Source organism: Alligator mississippiensis, chromosome 1 (genome assembly GCF_030867095.1).
Source record: "Alligator mississippiensis isolate rAllMis1 chromosome 1, rAllMis1, whole genome shotgun sequence".
NCBI classification, from domain to species: Eukaryota; Metazoa; Chordata; order Crocodylia; family Alligatoridae; genus Alligator; species Alligator mississippiensis.
Genome location: NC_081824.1, coordinates 94,557,941 through 94,581,090, shown reverse-complemented (window position 1 = coordinate 94,581,090; position 23,150 = coordinate 94,557,941). Strand labels below are relative to the sequence as shown.

Genomic DNA, 23,150 nt, shown 5'->3' with positions numbered 1-23,150 from the left:
GTTGCTCGCGACCCCCCTGGGGGTCGCAACCCACAGTCTGAGAACCCCTCCTGTAACCAATTGTGCATTAATGGTTAATGCCATGGGTTTGTCTGGACAGCTCTGACTCCAGGCTGGAAGGCTGGAGAGCAGGGGCATGGCTATGAATCAGGATACCTGGACCCTATCCCTGCTCTGGATGAGAGGGGGAGCTTGGAGTGGTTCATCTAGGGATGCTGGAGGTCTTAAAATTGCTTATTTTATCTCCATGGAGCAGACTGAAGTTTCCTGGACATGAGCTATGCAGCACAGCTCAGATTTAACCATCACCTGACACGGCATAACTTTGAGATGCTCAGAAAGCGCTTAGCACGAGTTAACAAGTTTTAGCTTTCAGATGCTTACTTTTTAAGCACCCTTAGTATGGTCCAAGTGTAATGTGCAGTTTCATCCCGAATTTCAACTGCACTTAATAAGTAATAGCTGAGCATGTGACAATACCCTTTCCTCTTCCAAAAGGTTGCTCCTCTGGTCTTATCTAACACCCTTCATTTAAGACAAAAGCAGCAGCAGCACAGGATCAGAGAAGTGCAAGTAACTTTATAACCAGGGAGCAATTTAGCATAAATCAGCCTGAAACCTAAAAGTCTTGGTCTTAAAAAGTGAAGGGAAAATTCCAGGTGGACAGAAGACCAGTCTGGAGGTGACAATCCGTCACCTTCAACAAAGTCCAAACAGTTTCGCCAGACCTATAGGTAATGAACTGGCCCAGGTAAACTAGAGGAACAAGGGCTGAATCACGGGTCCCCTCCCTCTTGAAAGTCCTGGTCCTCAATGCCTGAATCTGCCAGCTCCAGGAGACAAACAGTTTCCACAGCAGCCAACTCGGTTCAACCTGTTCTCCCTCCCCTTACTGGGATGTCATCTATCAACTGCTTTTGAACAGAACAGTTGGAGAGGTTTCCTCCAGCATCCCTAGACCAAGAATGATGGAAGCTGGGGAGGATAATGGGTAAGTGATAGATTTCTGCTGATCAGTGCTTCTTAACCTTTTCAGGCCCTTGCAAAACATCAACTCTTGGCTTTCCATTAGTTTTTTATGACAGAAAGAAGCCAGAGCAATGCTTCTGTTATAAACTCTGAAAACCCACAATAGCTCAAAACATTTTTAATGCTACAAATTCCTATTTGGGTCCATCTGTGTTGGCACACCCAAGAGCACTGACACTGCCAGGAACCCCGCGGCACCCTCAAAAGGCTCCCAAAGCACTGCAGGGTGCCCTGACACCCTGGTTGACACTCACCACTCTAGGTGGCCCCACTTCAGTGACCCTCCCTTCCAGCACCTGCCACTGCCAAGGTCACAGGTGGGATACCAGGCACATGGCTGGACCACTGGTTCCACCAAGCGCTTCTGGCTCTTGTCATCTTCCACAATTTTAAAAACACCGTCCCCAGCCTCTTACCAGGAGCTGGAGGGGGCACTGCTGCTCTGCCATCTCTTGCACTTGCACACCTGCAGAGGCAGGACATGGAGGGAACCCCAGGGGACACCCCCCCTCCTTGCTCAGAGCAGAGGCCCAGCGGTGCTGCAGCACTTGGCTAGGTGGCACTTGGTTGGGAGACACGCCAGTAAAGGGAGCGATCCGCGCAGCTCAGCGGCGCCCTAAGGGTTAACACCGGGGCTGGGGGCAGGTCCATAAGCCAGGTGCCTCCGACCTCCTCCGCCAATCAGCGCATTCCCCCCTGCCGGCAGGACCCGCAATGGTTTGGTCCAAACCGGCGGCCACGCCCCGGGCCGCCTGCTGGTGACGCGTCCCGCCAGGAGCAGAGTTCCCGGCAACGTCACAGCCTCGGAGCGGTTTCCCAGTAACGGCAACAACAGGGCAATGGCGGCGGCGGCCCCACTGGATCGCACCGGGGGAGGGGCTGACCCGCTCCGGGGGGGGGAGGACTGCTCTGAAGCCAGCGAGCGGAGCCGGGCGGCCTGTTCCCATAGCAACCGCACACGCCACGCCGGCTCTGCAGCCGCACCTGCTGGGCGACTCTGCGCGTGGTCCAGGGCCAGTTCCTCTACGTCTCGTCTCGTCGCTCCGCTCCTCGCCGGGCTAGACCGCGGCACGCCACCGCCTCCAGGTTGCCGGGTGCTCTGGCTGCCCGGCGTTTTCACACGTACCAGGCGCGCATGCGCAGGGCCCAACTGGCGCATGCGCGGAGCAGCCCGGTCCGGCGCGCGGGGGGAAGGAAATGCGCGTTGCTGGGTGAGGAACCCCCTCTGGGGTCCCGAGGGTTGCTGGGAGGGCCCCGCGCCTGCGTACTGAGCCCTTGTGGCGGGCCGGGGCGGTGCGCAAGGTTGTGTGCCTCTTCCCCTTCCCCAGCCCTGGAGTTATAGGAGATCGCGCCCGCTGGGCACGGGCTTTTCTTAATCAATCAGACTCGAAGAAAATGAGGGATGGAAGGGACTTCAGGAGGACATCTGGTCCCACCATACTCAAGGCAGGACCAGCCCAAACTAGATCATCCCAGCCAGGGCTTTGTCAAGCTGGGTCTTACAAACTTCCGAGGATGGAGACTCCACCATCTCTCTGGGGAACCTGGTCCAGTGCTTCACCTCCCTCCTAGTGAGAGACTTTTTCCAAATATCCAACCTAAGCCTCCCTTGCTGCAACTTGAGACCACTGCTCCTTGTTCTGCCATCTGCCGCCACTGAGAACCGTAGCTCTGTCCTCTTTGGATCCCGCTTCAGTAGTTGAAGGCTGTTATTAAAAATCCCTCAGTCTTCTCTTTCCCAGACTCAATAAGCCCAGTTTCCTCAGCCTCTCTTCACAAGTCATGTCCCCCAGCCCCCAAACCAGTTTTGTTGCCCTCTGCTGGACTCTCCAATTTGCTCACATCCTTTCTGCAGGGGGGAGGCCAGAGCTGACTGCAGTTCTCCTAATGTGGCTTCATGGCGTGTTCTCACTTTTTTTGTTCGCTCGCAGTAGGTTCAACATCGTTTCACGTTCCACAGATTTAGTGCGGTCTGAGGCATAACATAGGACTTCACAATCCAACTGTTTTAGATATTTGAATCTATAAAAATTAATATTAAAATATTTGGTTTGTTAGAAATCCTGCTTCTTAGTATGCTGTAAAATGGTGACATTCTTTTTATTAAATTATTAATTTTTGCTCATTTTTGCATGCAGCTGCAGTAAGATGGCAACTTGAATTTAATTAAACACACAAAACCAGCACTTCAAATTTACTAAACAGAACTTGAATGTTTTGAATACGGAAACTTTATTTAATCAAAACATGGTGCCCGTTTACTACTAACTTACTAAACAGTAGTGTTAACCTTGCACCTCTTTGTTGCACTGTTTACATTTGGCACATGTTCCTACCTATCAGTGCTAACTTTGTGCAGCACCCTTGAAAGAATCTTAAGGCATCCCCAGGTACTACCACACACTGGTTGATAATTGCTGCTCTGAGGTGCAGCCATGGACAGATCTTTGATTTTGAAAAGGGGGGGGGTCAGACAGTGAGGTGCATCATCATATAACACAATGCAGATGTTTCTCCAGTTAAAAATAAACTAGACACGTTACTAACCCGCTGGTGGCCTACCGCTGGAATATTCAGTTTAAAATGGAAGCAAAAAAAAAAAAACAACTTCATTGAAATGAGTTAAAAACAGTCTGTAGGGTTGAGAAATAGGAGTTTCATTACCAGGAGCAGCTAACAGACTGCAGAATTGCAGAACAAAGGCTAGCTTGATTGGTGGAACATCAAGACCATTAAAAAGAAAAGAGGGTCATTAACATCTGTGAAATGAAGAGGTTAGAAGGGATAGGGTAGATTACAATGAATTATAAAGTCAATTGAATTCTCTCAGCACTGCCTGACTAGAAATGCTGCTGCCACTGTCAGCACTTGGGCACCTGCAGGGTCAGGACAGGGCCCTGACATGCTGGGGTTTAAACTTTGAGTGGAGCAGGAATCAAAGCGGGGTACAGGTCCACCACTGTGTGCCAAGGCACCCTGGCTGAGAAACGATGGTCTATGAGGTACAGCTCTGCCCTGCCCTGCCCTGCCTTGCCTTTCTGCCTTACTTCAGTCAACAATTTCTCTCTGCTTATGAACCACTTCAGTAAGAGAAAGGAAAAAGTATCAAAAGCATCCTGCCCTAATCTTCCCCGCCACACAGTGACAGTCAGGAACGATCTAGCAAATTGCCCTTTGGTGCCAGGTGCGGCTGTAAGGAATTCTGTGCTTCTCCCTTTATATACAGTCTGAGGAGAAAATACATTGGTCCACAGTGTTAAAAACTGCCCAAAATTTCTAACAGCATAGTGAGACCCCTATTCAAGGTGGCCAGTGTGTCACTTGTGACTCTAGGGACACTCTGTGCTTAGTTCATATCTGAATACAATCTGAAATTTAAGCTACTGCTCTAACTGGTGCTCAGAAGCTGGCCTGTGCTTCACAAACAATGTAATGAATAAGGCTTACTCTGGCAGGGTTTCTTCATCACTTTCTTTGATAAAGACTTGAGAATATTATCCTTTTATAACTACTTGGATAAAGTCCTTCAGAAAGCACTTTCCAACTGTATTAAACATAAATCCACTTTTGGCTTAAACCTATTTTTGGTATCTGCCCGTTAAAATACATATACTGTCAAGCTTTTCAGAAGCTCTCTTGGAAAACAAATCCTTCTCAATATGTAAATTAACACTTTCTGAATCTTCTAATCATGACCATGACCAAGTCCCTTTCTTACAGGAAGAAATACCTGACAGGCATATGAAAGCAGTAATAAGATCTCTGTGTGTAACCTTACCAAGTTTTACATAGAGATACCATTATCTCTTCGGGTTTCTAATTTACTTCTCTAACTTATGCAATCTCATATCCAGTTGTCTTTTCTTTAGCAGCCAGGCACTACAAACTTTAGATAGAAAGAAAGCCTCATTAGTACTGTACCCAAGTTTCTTGGTTCCAGTCTCACTTCTAGCCTCTATTTTTAAAGCAATAACTGAAAAACTGCTATTTTCAGCTACTTTACAGCCATCTCATTCTCTGTTACTTTCCTCAAAACTCTTCCCTTATCAATGTATTAGAAATATAGCCTCAGTGGACTGGAAGGGACCTGTGGAGGTCATCCACTCCAGCCCCCTGCTCAAGGCAGCAGCATCCCTGTCTAAACTATTTTATCCAAATATTTATCAAACCACCTCCCAAATTCCAAAGATGTAACTAGGAATTTTGGTGTCTTGGGGGGCAAGGGACTACTGAATATCAGAGAGCGTGAATGGGTGGGTGCAGGGGGCACACCTTCTTCAGTAGGGGTTGCTGCTGTGTGAGCTGTTGCTGCTGTAGTGCAAGTTCCCTGAACACAGCCTGGGTGGTGGCATAGGCTCCCTGGGGGCTGCCATTCTGGCACCCCCTCTAAATTAGTGCCTGGGGCTGGTGCCCTGCTCACCCAACCCTAGTTGCACTTCTGTTAACATCTAATCTAAATGAGAGAATAATCTCTGTCACCATCATAATAATCACCTTTCCTGTATTTGAAGTGTTAAGAAATCTACTTCTTGGTTTTCTCTTCCCCAGACTAAATAACCACAGTTCTTCCAACCTTTCCTTGAATTTTTCCTACATATCCAGTCATTGTTGTTATTGTCCACTGGGCCCTTTCTAATTTGTCTACATCTTTCTTGAAGTACAGTGCCTAAAACTGGACATAGTACTCCAGATAAGGCTTCACCTGAGCTGAATAGAGTGGAAGAATCATTTCCCTTGATTCATAGATGTTAAGGTCGGAAGGGACCTCGATAGATCATCGAGTCCGACCCCCTGCATAGGCAGGAAAGAGTGCTGGGTCTAGATGACCCCAGCTAGATGCATATCCAACCTCCTCTTGAAGACCCCCAGGGTAGGGGAGAGCACCACCTCCCTTGAAAGCCCGTTCTAGACCTTGGCCACTCTAACTGTGAAGAAGTTCTTCCTAATGTCCGGTCTAAATCTGCTGTCTGCTAGCTTGTGGCCATTATTTCTTGTAACCCCCGGGGGTGCCTTGATGAATAAAACCTCAATAATACCCTTCTTTGCCCCCGTGATGAATTTATAGGCAGCCACAAGGTCGCCTCTCAACCTTCTCTTGCGGAGGCTGAAAAGGTCCAGGTTCTCTAGTCTCTCCTCGTAGGGCTTGGTCTGCAGGCCCTTAACCATATGAGTGGCCCTTCTCTGGACCCTCTCCAGGTTATCCGCATCCCTCTTGAATTGCGGTGCCCAGAATTGCACGCAGCACTCCAACTGTGGTCTGACCAGCGCCCGATAGAGAGAAAGTATCACCTCTTTGGATCTGTTCATCATGCATCTGCTGATGCACGATAAAGTGCCATTGGCTTTTCTGCTGGCTTCGTCACACTGCCGACTCATGTTCATCTTGGAGTCCACTAGGACTCCAAGATCCCTTTCCACTTTCATGCCACCCAGCAGGTCATTTCCTAGGCAGTAGGTGTGCTGGACATTTTTCCTCCCTAGGTGCAGCACTTTGCATTTCTCCTTGTTGAACTGCATCCTGTTGTTTTCTGCCCACTTATCCAACCTGTCCACGTTTGCTTGTAGTTGTTCCCTGCCCTCCGGCGTGTCCACTTCTCCCCACAGTTTTGTGTCATCCGCAAACTTGGACAGAGTACACTTCACTCCCTCGTCCAAGTCGCTGATGAAGACATTAAAGAGTATCAGTCCAAGGACCGAGCCCTGTGGGACCCCACTGCCCACACCCTTCCAGGTCGAAACCGACCCATGCACCACGACTCTCTGGGTGCGACCCTCCACCCAATTCGCCACCCACCGGACTGTGTAGTCATCCAAGTCACAGCCTCTTAACTTGTTCACCAGTATGGGGTGGGATACCGTATCGAAGGCCTTCCTGAAGTCTAAGTATACGACATCCACCCCTACTCCTGTGTCCAGGCGTTTCGTAACCTGGTCATAAAAAGAGACTAGATTAGTCAGGCACGATCTGCCTGCTACGAACCCGTGCTGGTTTCCCCTCAGCATAATTTGTCCTGCTGGGCTCTCACAAATGTGAGCTTTGATAATTTTTTCAAAGACTTTGCCAAGGATGGAGGTGAGACTGACTGGCCTATAGTTGCCCGGGTCCTCCTTCCTCCCCTTCTTGAAATGTGCAGATAACACTTGTGTTAATATAACCCAGTATTAGTATAGAGTTCCTAGGCAAATCTTCAGATCTGGTCTCTAGTTCTGAGGTACAGTAATGTTTAAACTCCTTCCTAATATTATAATTTTTTTAAACCCACTAAGCATTCCTTCTTGGCTTTTTGTGTAATCATGTGCATGCTATTTCTCCTCTCCCGATTGTCTAAATTATCTCACTCAAGAGTTAATTTTTTTATTCAGCTTGCTTGAGTTGGCAATTACACTAGACCTTCCCTTTGCAATTTCTTTCTATGTCTCAACTACTGTAACTCTCACTAAAATCTCCTCTTCTTTTTTCATTAACTTGATATTGAAAGAACTATCCCCACCACTTTGAACTTTTTTTCATTAACCTTGTATTTATGTAGCCATGCTGTCTTAGAATAGGAGTATCATCAAACTTCATGAACTATGACTGGGGCAATTTAAAGTTTCACAAGAGGTTCTAAAGTAAAAAACAAGATTCTGCAAGGAAATGTTATAAGTAATTCCTCCAGAAGAAGTAATGAACCAGTGCCCCAACAAAGTGTACCATGTTCTTTGAAATACTTTCCTTTTTAAGTTTAAAATAGGTCCTAACCACTGTTGATAGAGGGATATTAAACTCAGTGTCCAGACTAACTAAATCTACCTAATTATATCAAACTTAACCGGAAATTAAATGGCCAAGAAGGATCTTGAGGATATGGTGGATTACAAATTCAGTATGTGTTAGCAATGGGATGCTGTTACAAAAAAGCAAATGCAATTTTGGGCTGCATTAACAAGCGTTCCAAGCAAGATCTGAGCAGTGCTAGTACTGTGACTCTGCTCAGTGCTGATTAGACCTCAGCTGAAATATTGTGTCCAGGTTTTGCATCACATTTTAAGACAAGTGGATCCAAAGATGACCAACAAAGATGGTGAAGGCATTGAAACTCATGCCATGTGACAAAAGGTTGAGAGAACAAAGTATGTTTAGTCTGGAAAAATAGGTTGAGGAAGGGACCTGAAAGCAGTTTTCAAACGTTTAAAGGATGTCAGAAGGTAATGGATTTAAACTACAATATATCTGACTGCAAGAACAGTAGGACAGTGAAAGAAATTGTTGATTCTTCTTTGTTAGGCATCTGTTTAGGACTGGTAAGGGATAGTACACCAGTGCATGTGGTTGAACTAGATTGATTCTTGAGGTCACTTTCAAAATTGTGATTCTGTAATTCTGTTAATCAAAGCTCACGTGGCCAGTGAATTTTCAACACTGTGCTATCAAACATAGGTAGCCTTATTAAATGTACCAGCTGCCTGCCACAAGAGCCTGCCTATATTAGTGTTCCTTCTTGTGCACTCCTGTAACAGCAACCACCTTTGGAACTACAGCAGAATTGACAAGGGGAGAACATTTTTGCTTATTAAAAAAATACCTAATGTAAATTAGATCTTCGTGTCCTGTTTGTACTCTGTGTGGTTTTCCTGTGTGTGTTCTTAAATAAGTACTATGTTCCACCTCACTCATGAAGGTACAGAGGTAGGTGAAGCAGCACATTATAAAGGCTCTTGGCAGCAACTGCTATATGTAGGTTGCTTAACACTTCCCATTAAAAGAAACTCTGCAAATCTCTACTGTTTCCAGCAGGTCTTTGAAATATGGCACAGGAAATGCCCAGAGGCTAAGGATGTGCTTTTTGTTCACCTCATAAAATTCCATTCAGACCTGGCTGAATTATAAAGTGTTTAAAATCACAATTATCCATTTCCAGTTTGCATTGCCCAGCACTATTTTGGTACCACGCCAACATCCTAAACACTATGGCTGTGTCCAGACGAGTGTGGCCATGCCATATGTCGTGCCAGAGACTCATCTATGGTGTCACACGCCACACATGCAGGCATTTTCTACACTGCTACCTTGCAGCATATTGGGGGGGGAGGGTTGACCCCTGGAGACCCAAGGGTCAAAAAACCTGCACAGAAAAAAAGCGAGGCAGTGCATGTTGCTTCCACATGCACTGCCCAGAACCAGAGCCTGGCTGGCCATAGCCACACTCCAGCTGCTGGCCGTGCTTCAAGCTGTAGGAGTGATGTGGCTGCAGCTTCCCTGGGCCCCAGGAACCCAGGTAAGGCTGCTGGCCCCAGTCTCCTCTACCCCACTCAGGGTAACCTGCTGCACACCAGAGGGTGTGTGGCATGGACATTCCCAGGGACAACTAGCAGCGGTACAAGGTGTACCACTCCTAGTTGTCCCCAGGGACCCAAACATCCGCACTCATCTGGACACAGCCTCTGAGGCTATCTGCATCATGACGACAACAACATGACCCAGTCAGGACAGGCCTAAGCCCACCCTGCATATCTGCATCCACAGGCATGCTCCACAGACTTACCCACTTATCCACAGACTTAGACTTAATCACTGGAAACTTGAGCAGTGTCAGAGGGAGCCCCAAAGCAGTCTCACTTAGCAAACTTCCAGTGCCTGCTTGGTGCAGGTCCGTCCTAGCTGGAATACACTGCCACTACCACATTGTAGATGACCTTTCTGAGGCAAACCTTCTGTTGGCCTTGGCCTGATCTACACTAACAGTTTACTAGCAAAACCTGCCTTTCATCATACATCCCTGCATGCTTCCACACTCCAGGTTGAGTGGAATGTACAAGCTAATAAAACCTTCAACTTCAACTCAGTTAAACCAGTTCTTCAGATGACATAAGCCCTCTAGAAATATAATTCTACCAGAAAAAAAACAATTTGCATGGTGGCAGATATTCCTCTACTAGTATAAACAGTCCTCCAGCCACAAAACCACAATACTGTACAACTGTCCCTGAAACGGCTTTGGTTGATTTTTTTAATTCTGCTGCCCAGACAAGCAGGGAATAATCACAGAGGCAGTAAGCCCCCAGTTAAAACTCCGAACTATTTTAGAAATGCTGCATGCATCACAACTTTGTTGAATACACACTTAGTCCTGAAGAGTGGATGTATTTGCAAGTTACAAAATTAATGCCCTCCCTCCCGCCTCACCGTGCTTAGCCCTGGCACAAAAGCAGGGCTAGGTAGATCCCTGTAAGCCCTAGTTGCCCAAACCTATCTAATGCCCCTTCCCCATAACTTACAAGAGATGCCATGGATCCTCAGGCTTCTCCAGCACCAACACTGAACTTTGGGTCTCTGGAATTTCTGGTGTGGTGCACAAATCCAGGGTCTACCACTGTGAAATCTGTTGTGTCCTCCTCTGGGTTATGCAGGAAAGCTACTGGGGAGAGTGGGGTCATGGTCAAGACAACTTCCTCCTGGTTCTCCCTGTCCTGGAGCTGCTGCGAACACTCACCCCCAGTCTCTGACTGGTGGCCTGAAGACTGCACAGTGCATATTGCACTGCCCACTTCAGTGGCAGAACAGTCTGTGGAGTGTTGTGGGCTAGGTGATGCTGTGGCATCCTGCAGCCCCGTCATGCCAAAGGATCAGAGGCAAGTGTCTCCTGTATCCTTCACAAGAAAGCAGAACAGCTTCTCATAGTGTGGAGCTACTGTGTGTCCTGCCCTGGGCAGAACACGGGATTCCAGGGTCATTGGACACTCCAAGTTTTTACAAGAGGGGTGGTTTCATGAACCTGGGATGTGTAGGAATTTAAAGCACATGGCTGCTATAATGTTAATGACCCTATTCAAAAGCCCTACCTAGTCAAACCCCTTAGCGCAAGCAGGTGGTGCTCTGAGTGAAACAGTTGTTTTCTGTATAACAAGATGGCTTCAGTGGCTCCTGATGGAATCTGTGATGAAAACCAGATGCTGTTGAATGCCCTGGAGGTGTCCAACCAGAGAATGGAGACATGCAAGAATGTAGAGATGCTGCTACTGAATGCAATGAAGGCTATGATGGTCCTTCTACAGCAGATTTGTCCAACATGTGGCCCATGGGCTGCCATGTGGCCCGCCAAGCCATTTTATCTGGCCGGCTACCGTGGAGTGCGGAGCTGCGGTGGCGCCACCACAGAGTGCAGAGCTGTGGTGAGGCGAGGCAGGCAGGGCCGGCCCGCAGACCCCAGCTGGCAGCGAGGGGCGGGGAGTTGCTTACCCCCGCGGGGCCGGGCTCATCAGTGAGCCGGGTCCTGCCACCGCTGCCCCAGCTGCGCCTGATTAGATGAGCTGGGGACAGTGCATGTAGCTTCTTCTCTGGCTCTGCCCCTTTCCCCCGGGCATTGCCTCTGTTATAAGACCAGCAGGAAAGGTTCAAAGTTTAGAAGTGATCACCCTGCTATGCATGGTTTGCAGAGCCTCCCCCCACCCTCCAAGCTTTCACATGAGCTGCTTGGGTTGGGGCAGAGCAGGGGAAGGGGGGGGGGGAAGGGAGCAGGGGAGGGGAGAAGCCAAGTCTCAGGGCACTTTTGATGCTGTCCCCTTTCCATATGGCCCACTCCTTTAGGCTCATGATTGGGTTAACAGAACCCCATTTGTTGGGTTAATGTAAAACCAGAAAGCAAATTAGTGGTGTTAGGGGGAAAATTATACCAGAGCCAGGTGAAAAGAGATGCTTTAGAGATGCAGGGTTGGGGGGCACAGGGATTCCTCATGGTTGTTGGTGGGGAGTCTGGGGATTTTTGCTGTATGCACCAGACCTAGGCTGTGCAACTGTTGCAAGTTTTGCTGCTCCTTTCTGTGATGGCTGTCCTGCCAGAGGACACCCCCCCCACCGCCCCTCCCCATGTTAAGGGGCTGGGCATTTATTTCCTCTAGTTCCCCCACCAAACCACTGCCTCCCTTCAGCGTTCCCTCTCCCCCTCCCTCCCACCAGCCATCCCGAGAACATCCTGGCGCTGCTGTGTAGCTGCTGCACACAGGAGCTGTTTTCGCTTGGACCCCTCCCCCATCATCCCCTGCCCTGGGACTGGGTCCCCCTGTGAGATAATGCAGGGAGCGCATTATCAGAGTTCCAATTAGTGCACCACAACATTTCAGTATGCTGGAAGAGATATACAAGAAATTCACGGGGTGCAGATTTGTGCGCATATTATAAGCAATGGGAAAATGTCATCGCCTTGTTCGTAGGGGTGGTTGTTTGAGTGAAATAAAAAAAAACAAGTGGATTTACACACAGAATAAAGTTTATTTGATGGCACAGAAAGAGGAAAATAAAAAATAAGGTAAGAATAAAAATAAAGATAGGGATGAAAAGAATAAAATAAAAGTAAAATAAGTAAAAAAAAAATTTAAAATATTGGTGAAAAAAAAATAAAAATGAGTAAAACTATGTGTACCGAATTAATGAAATTAATGCAAGTAATGAAATGACACTTAAATTATCTAAATTAATGAAACCACACCACTGTCAGCTATCTGTACAGATTAGTGTGCTGTGAGCTATAGGCACCCCTGCTGTTTTAGTATGAGGAGATCAAAGGGGTGGATTATTATGCAGCGCCCCCTGCAGTAATTTACTGTGACTAGCACAGAACATTTTATGAGATTTAAGAGCGATCATGTTGTGACATGACTCCACCCCCGGGCCTGTCTAACATAGGCCTGACCCTCTGCTTCTGGGCTACCCACCCACCTATCTCGCCTACCACACCTTGACAGAACAATAATTATGGTGTTACTCAGGCAGGAGGCTGCCCATTTGTTACCCCGATGCTAGGGGGTCGCTATCCACTGCTCCAGACCTCCCCTACACAGTGGCCAACGCCTCGCATATAAATGTTGACCTGCACCCTATGGCATTGGGCACTCCCTGTCACTGTGCCTCTTGGCACTGGGGTCTGCCCCCTGGTGCTGTGCTCCCCCTGGTGCTGGGTCTTTGCACAACAGTTTGCCCCAATGAGGCCTCCTCCTCCCCAAATAGCCTCAGCCCGGGCCACCAGATAAAACAATAACATAAATATGAGCCCCTGGGCTATAACATAATACAAGTCATACAAGCCACACTCTGACTTCCTTAAAAACCACAAACTGCTCCTCATATATTGAGCACCCCCCAGCTCTGGGTACTTTGTAGACTCCTAGAGCCTCATTAGCCACAGCATTCCTGAGTAGTTCTGCCATGCAGGAGCTCTCTTCCCCTGACCACTTGCCAGAGACCTCCCCCTGCCAGCCTCGGCCCTGGGGTTTATATGTGCCCAGAGGCCTATCCCCTTCCTGTCAGCTGACTGGCCTGTGTGGTTGGGCTATTAACCCCTACCTTCCTGGTACTTGGTGTTCCTGTAGACTCGGGTCTTAAAGGGGCTAGGGTTCCCTGTTACACATGTGTACACAGTGACAAGAATAAGACTCACCATTTCAATTTAGGGGGCATAGAATGCAACCCTGAAGGGCTAAACCCCTGTCACGTGTACAAGCACCCAAAGCGATTACTCAGGACAGAGGCAGTTCCAAGACCAGTGAGAGAGGCTTAGCTTGGCACACAGAAACAATCATTGAGAAAGAGGACTCCGATAGTCATAATTTATAGGACTGGCTTCTTCATCCCGGATACTTGTTTACTTTCTTCCAGGGTTCTCAAAACTTCATCCCCACTTTTTCTTCCCATTTCCCTTTTCAAAATGGTAGTCACTCTCCAACAGCATGAGAACAAAGAAATTCTATTTTGAATGAGCTGCTTTATTGTAAGAGTACTGAAATAACAGTGCTAAGCAGTAATCCAAAAAACAGAAAACAGATCTTTTGCAGAACAGAAACAAAGCATTTGCAAAGCGCTGGTTTTAAACCATAGTAAAAGCCATGAGTGGGCATTTTCACGTTTTTGCACATCATGCTTGGTTCAAGCCAATAAAATGCAGCGTCATGGGAACAAAAAAAAAAAAACCCCAAAGGACATGCAATAATTAACTACAGTGAAATCAATGAGGAGGTGTTTCCTATACATAGTTCTACAGAACGTTCTGGCTTCAAACCAGTAACTTGCAACATGAGAACAGGAAAAAAATCACTTGCACCAATTTTGAACTATTAACTGACAGTACAGTCAGGGAAGAGGAAAAAGTGGTAGGTGACAAACTCAAGACATGCTAATCAGTGAGCAAAGGGACCCTTTGCTGTGTGCAGAGGACAACAGTTTCACAGACTGTTGGCATAATTTAATAGAAATTTTTTTCCAATAAGTAGTATATAATGTTTGCTCAGACATTTCCAGGGTAGGACTGCCTTTTTTCTCTTGCCTTGGAGCATCTACCCATGCCATCCTTGTAGGGATCTTTGGGGAATCATGAGTTAGCAGAGCCTGTTATCGTTGTTGTTATTTAGATTTATATCCTGGCACCCACAGGTGCCAACTTTGACTTTTGTCAGTGGCTGTTTGCAGATGTACAATCCCTCCACCCCCAAATGGCGCTTTAAACTTGGCACGTTCCTGTGTTGAGCCCCATGCATGCCCAGAAGTAGCAGCGCATTACTTCAACCCAGTTCTGCAGTGTCCGTAAAGATCAGGCACTTTAGTGGGGCTTTTTTGGGCACTTTTATCTAACTGAATCAGACTGAATCAACTTTAGCTAAAAGCACCAAAAAGCCCCACTGAAGCACCCGATCTTTACAAACGCTGCAGAGCTGGGCTGAAGTAATGCACTGCTTTTTCCAGTAAAATGTGTTTTTTTTTTAATCATTTGCCAGCAGAAAACGGCCATGGCCTGTGGACGCTGAGCACCCACTAATTTTTTTGGTGGGTGCTTGAGCCCTGGAGCACCCGTGCAGTCCGCATCTATGCTGGCACCCATCCATCACCATCTATCACCAGCCTCCTAAAGCAAATCCCTTCTCAGGCCCTTGGACACTTTCATTAGCGATACATCATCAGTAATCATGACTGTCTGTAATTATTAGGCCTGTGCAAAGCGGCAAGTATTCGATTCAGATTTGGATTCGGCCGATTTGGAGGGGCAGTGATTCGATTCAGTGATTCGAATCACTGTCCTGATTTGATTCGGCCAATTCGGATCCGAAGATTCAGCGCTGGTTCAGAGATTTAGCCATAGACTAAACAGGCAGCAGTCCTTGAGGATGCTGGACACAGCTGCCTCCAGCAGGTAAGTCTTTTGTAGTGGGCAGAGGGGGGAGGGGAGGGGCAGATCAATGCCCCCACAATGTGTGTGGGGGGGCAGATCAACGCCTCCACAGGGAGGGAGGGATTGGGGCTGGGGCTGAGACAAGCTGCTCAGCCGGGGCAAGGGGGCATGGGACTCAGGGAGGGGAGCTCCTGCCACTATGCACCGCTGCATGCCATTGGTCTGGGAGGGCATGGGAGCAGGTGTGTGCCCCCGGATCTGCGCGGGGGCGGGGAGGGCTGGGCCGAGCTGTGCTCTGGACAAGAGGCAGAAGGCACTGGGAGTGGGGGCTATGCCCTCCCACCATTCACCCAGCCTCCCCGCACCTCCCAGACAAGCCACGGCTTCACCCTGGCTGGGCAAGCAACAGCAGGGCATGAGGGCAGGCACGTGCACTCAGATCGGAGCAGGGCTGGTGGCAGAGGCTATGGGAATTTTAAGGTGGCTGCAGCCCCCTCACAGCCCCAGGTCCACTATGCTCTGCAGGACAGGTGGAGCCAGGACTGCACTGCAGTTCCCCTCCCTGTGTCCCATGCCCTTGGCACCCTGGCTGGGCAGCTTGTCCCAGCCCCAACCCCAATCCCTCCCTTGCTGTGGGGGGCATTGATTTGCCTCCCACACGCCCCTTCCCTCCCCCCTCCACCCACCACAACAGACTTACCAGCTGGAGGCAGCTGTGTCCAGTGTCCTCGAGGACTGCTGTTTAGTCTATGGCCAAATCTCTGAATAGGCACCAAATCTTTTCTGAATTGATTTGGAGGCTTCCAATTCAATGCAGAGCTTTTAATGCGTCTCCTGATTCAATTCAGATTCAGAGATTTGGCCGCTGAATTGTGCCGAATCTCCTCCGAATCGAATCAGCTACAGAAGCTTCACACAGCCCTAGTAATTATGAATATTGCTACACTACCCAGACCACCACACAGATCCAGCATCTGCTTCCCCTTACAGAGGTTAAAAAGCACTGTCCATGTACTCACTATAATGTGTGGTGTTAAAGGCTCATGGTGAGGCTGTTTGTATTTTTACATATCTTTACATGGGAAAATATTGAAGTTTATAGCACCTAGCTTTTGCTGTCTGGTATCCCCCACTTTTACCTAACAGTAGCGCTCAGTCTGTGGGTTTACCACTGATCACAGCTGTTGTATCTCTAAAGGGTATCCCTTGTACATCTGCAGGCAACTCAGCATAAGGAGGACAATGAAAAATAAAACTACCGAGGAGAACATATTTTTTGCAAACAAATCTCAGCCCATCCAGATGCTCTGAGACATGGAAATGATGGGAGCATATATGCTTGAAGAGAAAAATAAAGGCCACAAGAAAATACAGAAAGATCAAGAAGTACACCAAGGCATACTGCAGGGCTTAGAAAACAATGGACACAGATATGGAAGCATAGTTCTGATCAAAATGCCAAAGTACCAGCATCCCAGGAGCCACTGTACATGCTCCTCCACACGTCTCAACTTTCTGTTCTTCCCAGTTGTAGTATCCCTGTCATTCAAGCCAAGGGGACAGGAATGAGAACAGCTTGGCATATAGTTGCTGCAGCCTGTGATACATGTAGTCAGCACCTTGCTCTTTTTGTATAAAATTCTATTTAATGAAAAACACATTTTTTTTCCATTTTTGCCCTAGAATACAAGAGTGAGAGTCTCCCACCACCAAACACAACTGTTCAACATTTACATGTATTCTTATAGCTCTCTTCACACTTTGTAGCAACTCTTGTGATTCTAGTAACTGCCCTTGTTTCTGGTTGCTTACTATCAGCAGGTTGCCTGGCCATCTCACCTCTTCACCTTTACAGTAGCATTTTCCCCTTGGAGCAAAATACAACATGCAGTGACAACATCAGGAATATTTTCCGCCCTGAGATCTAGCCATATTCTCAGACATTGCTACCTGTCCTTCAATCTTCCTAAAGCACACTCCCCGTCCTGTCCTAGCTCAAGGAATAAATACATTTTTCAATGCTTATGCTATGGTGAATAGTGTATGGCTTTCTGAGCCAGGGGATCAAAGGTAAACTTGGTCTCCAAGAATCAAAGATGGCACTGTAACCCCATTCATCTCACTAGAATGATCTGGCAAAAATGTCCCTGCCTTAACTTTTTAAAAAGGCCTACATAAGGTTATCACAGATGTTCCTTCATCAACCAATACATAATATCAGTAACTTGTCCACTGTAATCCACCTACATTGCCTAATCATGGAGATACACCTGTCTTTTCATGCGTGTCAATGTAACACATGGCAGACTCAAGATACACTTTTAATCTACACTCCCATCAGGTTTAGCAAAACCCATTGCATTGGCTCCACCTTTTATTTCCTGGGCATTGCCCAATAGAACAAGCCTGTAGAGCCCAACACACTTAATGGCCTTGAAGCCTTGTCTATGGAAATGACAGCCTGCCCCTGCATTGACACAAAAATGATTGCCTATTTCCTGATAACGTTACTGGCTCGCAAGCTTCCAGCAGTTAATCATTATTAATTTCTCCACTGTCAGTATTTGTGTACACCAGAGCTGGGGAGAGACCAGCACACAACTCCAGGAATATGGCTTTGTACATCTGAAAGTTCTGTACAAAGCCCAGCCTACTTATCATGGGCTTGCATCACAATCTGGTTTTACCACTCTGTGATCATAATATGGAGCCTAGAACCATCACTCCAGTGCAATTGATCTGTTAATACCTGCAGTGGCTGATCAGTTTCCATTCATTGTCATTATTTTCCTATCATCTTAATTATCCTCTGTGGGTGCAACTACACGTTCATTAATGCACCTTCGGTACTGCACATTTAGTTTAGTACTAGTTTAATAAAAGTACTAACTAAATGCTCAGTAACTGTGCATTAACGTTGGTGCACGGTTTTTGTGTGACACTTACTGCGCATTAGCTTGTGCAGCAGACTACTAGCACAGTTTTTAACGATCATGCTACTGCGCCCTGTATCCCAAAAGAGTTGCTTGACCTGCCTCTAAAAGGAAGAGGCAGCTTAGGCATGCCACCACGTTTCTGGCAGCAATAGGGTGGTGAGAAAGAAAAATATTGAGACAAGAAAAAAAAAGTTTTAGATCCCAAACTCATACTAGTTCCCTGAGAAGAGTAATTGTGTCACAACCAATATAGAGGTACAACAGACAGTGGCACGGGGGATTCCATGATGCTTACTCAGAGTGCTATATTTCTTTTGCTGATGAAACATGACACCCTTCATTTACAAAGACTATCAAAGTTGAAGAAACTTTGCCAGGATAGCTATGTTAGTAGCAGTATCCTGGCAAAACTCCTGTCAGTAAAATCTAGTATAGAAGCAACTACCAATACCATCTACAGTGTTAGCATTTCCTGGGAGCAGGCATTGCAGTTGCTATGTCAGCAGCTTTAGCAATAGAGGAGATGGGATGAGAGCTGGGCTTCCCCTGGATATATGGCCCAAATAGCTTACCTCCTCTCCCCTCCTTGGTTGCACCAAAAGGGCTAAATGTCCCCCCAGGCCTTACAACCCTTGCAAGCCAGATGAGGCTACAAACTGCGCATGATGATAATGCTCATGTCCCAAGAAGTTTTGAAGATTAATTCATACGAGGCATTTGAGTGCTCCAGTAAAATAAAAAAGACAATGAGAAAATAAATAATACTGTATTTGGTACAAAGCTTGTCTAATATGCATTGCATAAATTAGTGGGGGGGGCAACCTTTTAGGCATCCCTTTCCTAATCCGCTGTCCTGCTTTCTGCTCCCTATCTGCCACAGTGCTACCTGTCTGGTCCCTGATCTGCCACACATACAGGCTGTCAGTGTCACTTGTGGCTACCCCTGACACAGAACCTGGGGCCATACATTTAATTATTAGGCTAATGAGTCCCCTGAATTACACACAGATCTTGTGGAATAGATAACATGTGATCATGTTATTCAAGACTGTATAATTCATGCATACAAGAGGCTGGGTTAATGTTGCCTGTTTTATTTCCTAACTTGCAAATGCTTCCTTTTTCAACATTAATATATTTCTTTAAGGTAGATTTTTCAATGCAATATGCATTAGGGTAGAATTTCACAATTGCTTATTGTTGGCTTAACTCTGCAGTAGGCCTAGTACAATTAAAAAAAACAAACAAACCCCAAACCCTTGGAATTTAATAGCTTTATGTTTAAACTTTCAGGAATGCCTCTGATAACTCATCTGTGGTGAAACTCAGTGTTCCGTTTCCTGTTCTACTGATACTATACAGTCAATGCTCTTCACTAAGCTAAAGAAAAACTGTTCATCTTTGCTGTATTTCCTCTTTTACATCAGTGGCTCCTCCCTACAGTATTTTGCAGATGCAGCAGATGGAGCTTCCAGTAATTCATTCTCTGTTAAATGATAAAAAGAGGCCATTTACATTGTTTTTGGGGAAAAAAAATCCCTTCACTCTTCTCAGAAGTCAGCAACACATTTCTAGTGTTAAACACAACTGAGACCATAATAATTTTCTCTTCAAGTCTACAGCCCACTTATAAAAATATAAATTTTTTATTGCAGTGTTTTCAACAACACTGGTAAAATGCCACATGCTTTAGTGACAAGCATTCTGTAAATAAAAAAAAGATCTCACAGGAAAAGAATTATGAGCCATGTTGTACCCTCCCAGTGAATAATAGGTAGATACAAGCCAGGAGGGACAGGAACTTAAGCCATATGTTCCCTGCAGGATGAGTCCAGCTAGGGATGTGAAGAGGGCTAGGGCTTCCAAGCCTGCAGAGAACTAGGAGTCAAGAACAATCCTGTTCTCAATCCTGCAGGTCCTTTGTAGGGATACCGTGCCCCTCTACAATAATCCGCAGTTCCAACTAGGAGCCCAAATGGGGTTGCAGGCCACAGCATCATGGAGGCTTGTTGCATCCCAGTGTGATAAACTGTTGTGTGTGCAGGTTGAAGAAAATGCAAGTAAAGCTCCACTAGAAGGACCCTCAGGTTCATTTCCTTGACCTAAGTATCCTGCAGCCTGAGGGTACAGTCGCAGCGGTGATCAGAGGCAGATACAGGATTTTTAAAAGGAAGGTGTAGCAGATGCAACCAGTGCCACAGCTTAAGCATTGGTGGGGGAGGATAGGTGTGAGGTTTGGGTGGAGCAGGTGCGGGAAGGGATGACTGACTGCCCACTATCATGGCTGTCCCTGGCGGAGCCCAGTACCTTATGCAAATACTCCTTGCTGCAGGAGCCCCTAAACCAATGGGGGAAACCAGGGGCAGGCAGGGAACAGGGACCCACCTACTTCCACTGTCCCCTGTGAAGCACAGCTCTCCCTGCTGGAACTCCAGGGCTGGTGAGGGACACCCAGGGGGGATAGGCATGGGGCAGGAACAGGAAAGGGAGGCCAAGGCTAAGTCCAGCATCCTCTGCAGACACTCCCTGGATTCCCCAGCTAGAGCATGTCAGGAGCAGCCCTGGGACTTCCTTGGTGTCCGCTGGGAACAGCAGCAGTGGCAGGCAGCACCCCCAACTCCTGGATGCCCCCCACCCCATGTCTCTTTCTGGGGGCTCCAGCTTTAGGGAGCAGTTGCTCAGGGTGCCAGGCTCGGGAATGGTGGTGGTGGAGAGCAGGTCCCTGCTCAGCTTCCTCTACTGACCAGGGGACTCCAACTGTGGGGAGAGGCTACATGGGGGTATCAGGCCCAGCTGGGCACAGTGGCAGCAATGGCCAGTCCCCCTTTCCTGCTTGTGCTTCCTGCCCTCCCTCTCCCAGTGTCCCCTACCAGCCTGGGGTAGGAAGAGCAGAAGGGGGTTCAACTGCACTCCTAGATCTGCCCCTGGTTGTGATGCAAAAATATACAAAGTAGGTTATTTCATACGTTTTGGAGCACAAGTGTCTCTCTCTGCTTACCCTCATAGGCCATGTGCCTGGGGGCTGTGGGAAGCAGTACTTGCCCCTGACAAAACTGATTGGACCAATTTAATTCAAATTCTAAAACATACATCCTCATGGATAATGTTACTCATTAGAAACTTCTGTCCGAAAAGCTCTTCTGTAGGAAGTTGTGAGAAAATAAGGAAGAGAGGTGAAAACACTTTAGTCTTTTAATGAAAGAAAATATTGTTTAAAAAAAATTCTGTATCTACTCATATCCTCATATTAATTTTCAGTTTTACTTTACACAAATGCAAGGTTGGAAAATTTCACATTACTGAGATACCCATTTTATAATGGCTCTTTACTAGTAGAGTTTCAGGCTTGGTGTTGGAACCCATTGAGCTGGCCACAGAAATGAAAATGTCATGGCAGGAAAGAGGGAGCAACAGGGTAGCCAAACCAAGAAAGTTTATTTTACTGACAATCTTCAAAACTTTACTGACAAGCAAACTTTTTTACTGATGTGATTTTACTGTCACTTAAAAAAAAAATACAAAATCTTGGGTTGTCAAACTTACTTGACTGCAGAAGTGGTTTTACACCATGATGCCCCACCCCAATCACCCTGACACTCTGATACCCACTATTACACCCCAGACCATGTTGCCTCCTCCTCAGCCTTACTTGTGCTTGTTCCACTCTCCCTATCCAGTCACAGACCCCTTCTCACTGCATCTCCTGCACCTCTCCCAGCTCCACAGCTCTATCCCTGCTGTGCCTGACCTGGGGCCACATGGTACTGCATATCTTCAGGGTGAATACTGAACAGCCAGGACCTGCATGCAGCACTTGCTGGCATGGGAAGGGGAAGGAGCTACTGAGGCTGTAGTGGGCCAGAAGGCCCTGATAACCATTTACTGTAGGGCTCCAAACAGCACACCTGCTTATACATCAGGCAGTGCTGCTCTGCTTTCCGTCCATTTGTGCTTGCATTCCAGTTTCATTCGAACCCTGACAAGATCACAGGTCTTCAAACAAGTACACTATTTCTGAGAGTTTTCTTTTTTTTTTTTTTAATATATGGACAACTTTTTCCTAGTTCCTTTTTAAAAGATATAGATTTCATGAACAGGCATTTTTAGCATCTTTTTCAACAGACAGCTGGCAACCTTGGGCAGCAGCGTTAATTGCTGTGGCTCCTGGCAGCTGCTGCTGCTCATCCCACCACCATAGGCTGAATGCAGCCTGAAGGCAGTATCTTTGACAGCCCTGAAGTAGAGATAGGAAAATATTAATGTATGAGGCCTTGGCAAGACCTCATCTGGAATACTGTGTATACCTTTGGTCATCTAGAGTCAAGAAAAATTAATTTGAACTGGTGCAAAGAAGAGCTGTTAGGATGTTTATTAGACCAGAGAGCCTACTTTTAAGAAGAGACTGGAAAAGGTTTGCTTCATTAGTCTAGCAAAGGTTAAGAGAGGATATGATTGTTCTCTATCAGGGCATGCTGATGCAAACATTAGGCAGAAAATAGACATATTTAAGATAAAGGAGAATGTTGACACAGGACAACTGATTATAAATTGCATTGGAAATGATAAAGTTTTCTACTTTTAGGGGGGAGGTTTTTTACCAGCTTTCCAATTGGAATGCAGGGGCAAAAAATTCTGATTATGTTTAAGGCAAAGTTTGATATGTTTAAGGGCCTTGTTACATGATCATTTGGGGCAGGTCCTGGAGCTCTTAACCCCTGGATTATCTACATATTAACTCCTAAAATTGGGTTTAAGCACTCCTTATTTAGCTCAAAGTTACACCACTCCAGGGCAGGATTCTCTCTGATCCATGCTAATCAGCTCATGGGGTGGGGAAAAAACAGCCCACTGGCTGGCCCATGGGGCAATTTTATCAGGCCAGCAGCAGGTCCCTCAGTCCTGTCTGGTCCAGGCGCTACATGGCCTGTGGAGCATCCCACTGCCCCTGGGCCCAGGCAACTCCACAGCTGGACTGTCTTTCTAGGCAGCCCAGGTAGCAGCAGCTTCTTCTGGCTGCTGCCACCGCTGGCCCCAGCCCTATGGTACTAGA

At 47.0% G+C, this 23,150-nt stretch overlaps 1 protein-coding gene across 9 annotated transcripts in view; it reads right to left on the bottom strand.

Annotated features, from left to right (window-relative positions):
* ARMC2 (armadillo repeat containing 2) overlaps positions 1-23,150 on the bottom strand; it is a 192,561-nt gene that overhangs the window by 168,229 nt on the left and 1,182 nt on the right. For 2 of the 9 annotated variants that reach the window (XR_009463941.1, XM_059732694.1), the window contains exon 1: positions 1,446-1,592. The exons of 1 other annotated variant lie outside the window; for it this stretch is intronic. Coding sequence is in view for 6 of the 8 variants with exons in the window: in XM_059732694.1 (XP_059588677.1) it covers positions 1,446-1,478 (33 nt within the window). In the remaining 2 variants the exon portion in view is untranslated. Of the gene's footprint in view, positions 1-1,445; positions 1,609-2,013; positions 2,249-23,150 lie in introns of those variants that run through there. 6 more of the 9 variants (XM_059732711.1, XM_059732716.1, XM_059732706.1 and 3 more) reach the window with 5 other exon arrangements.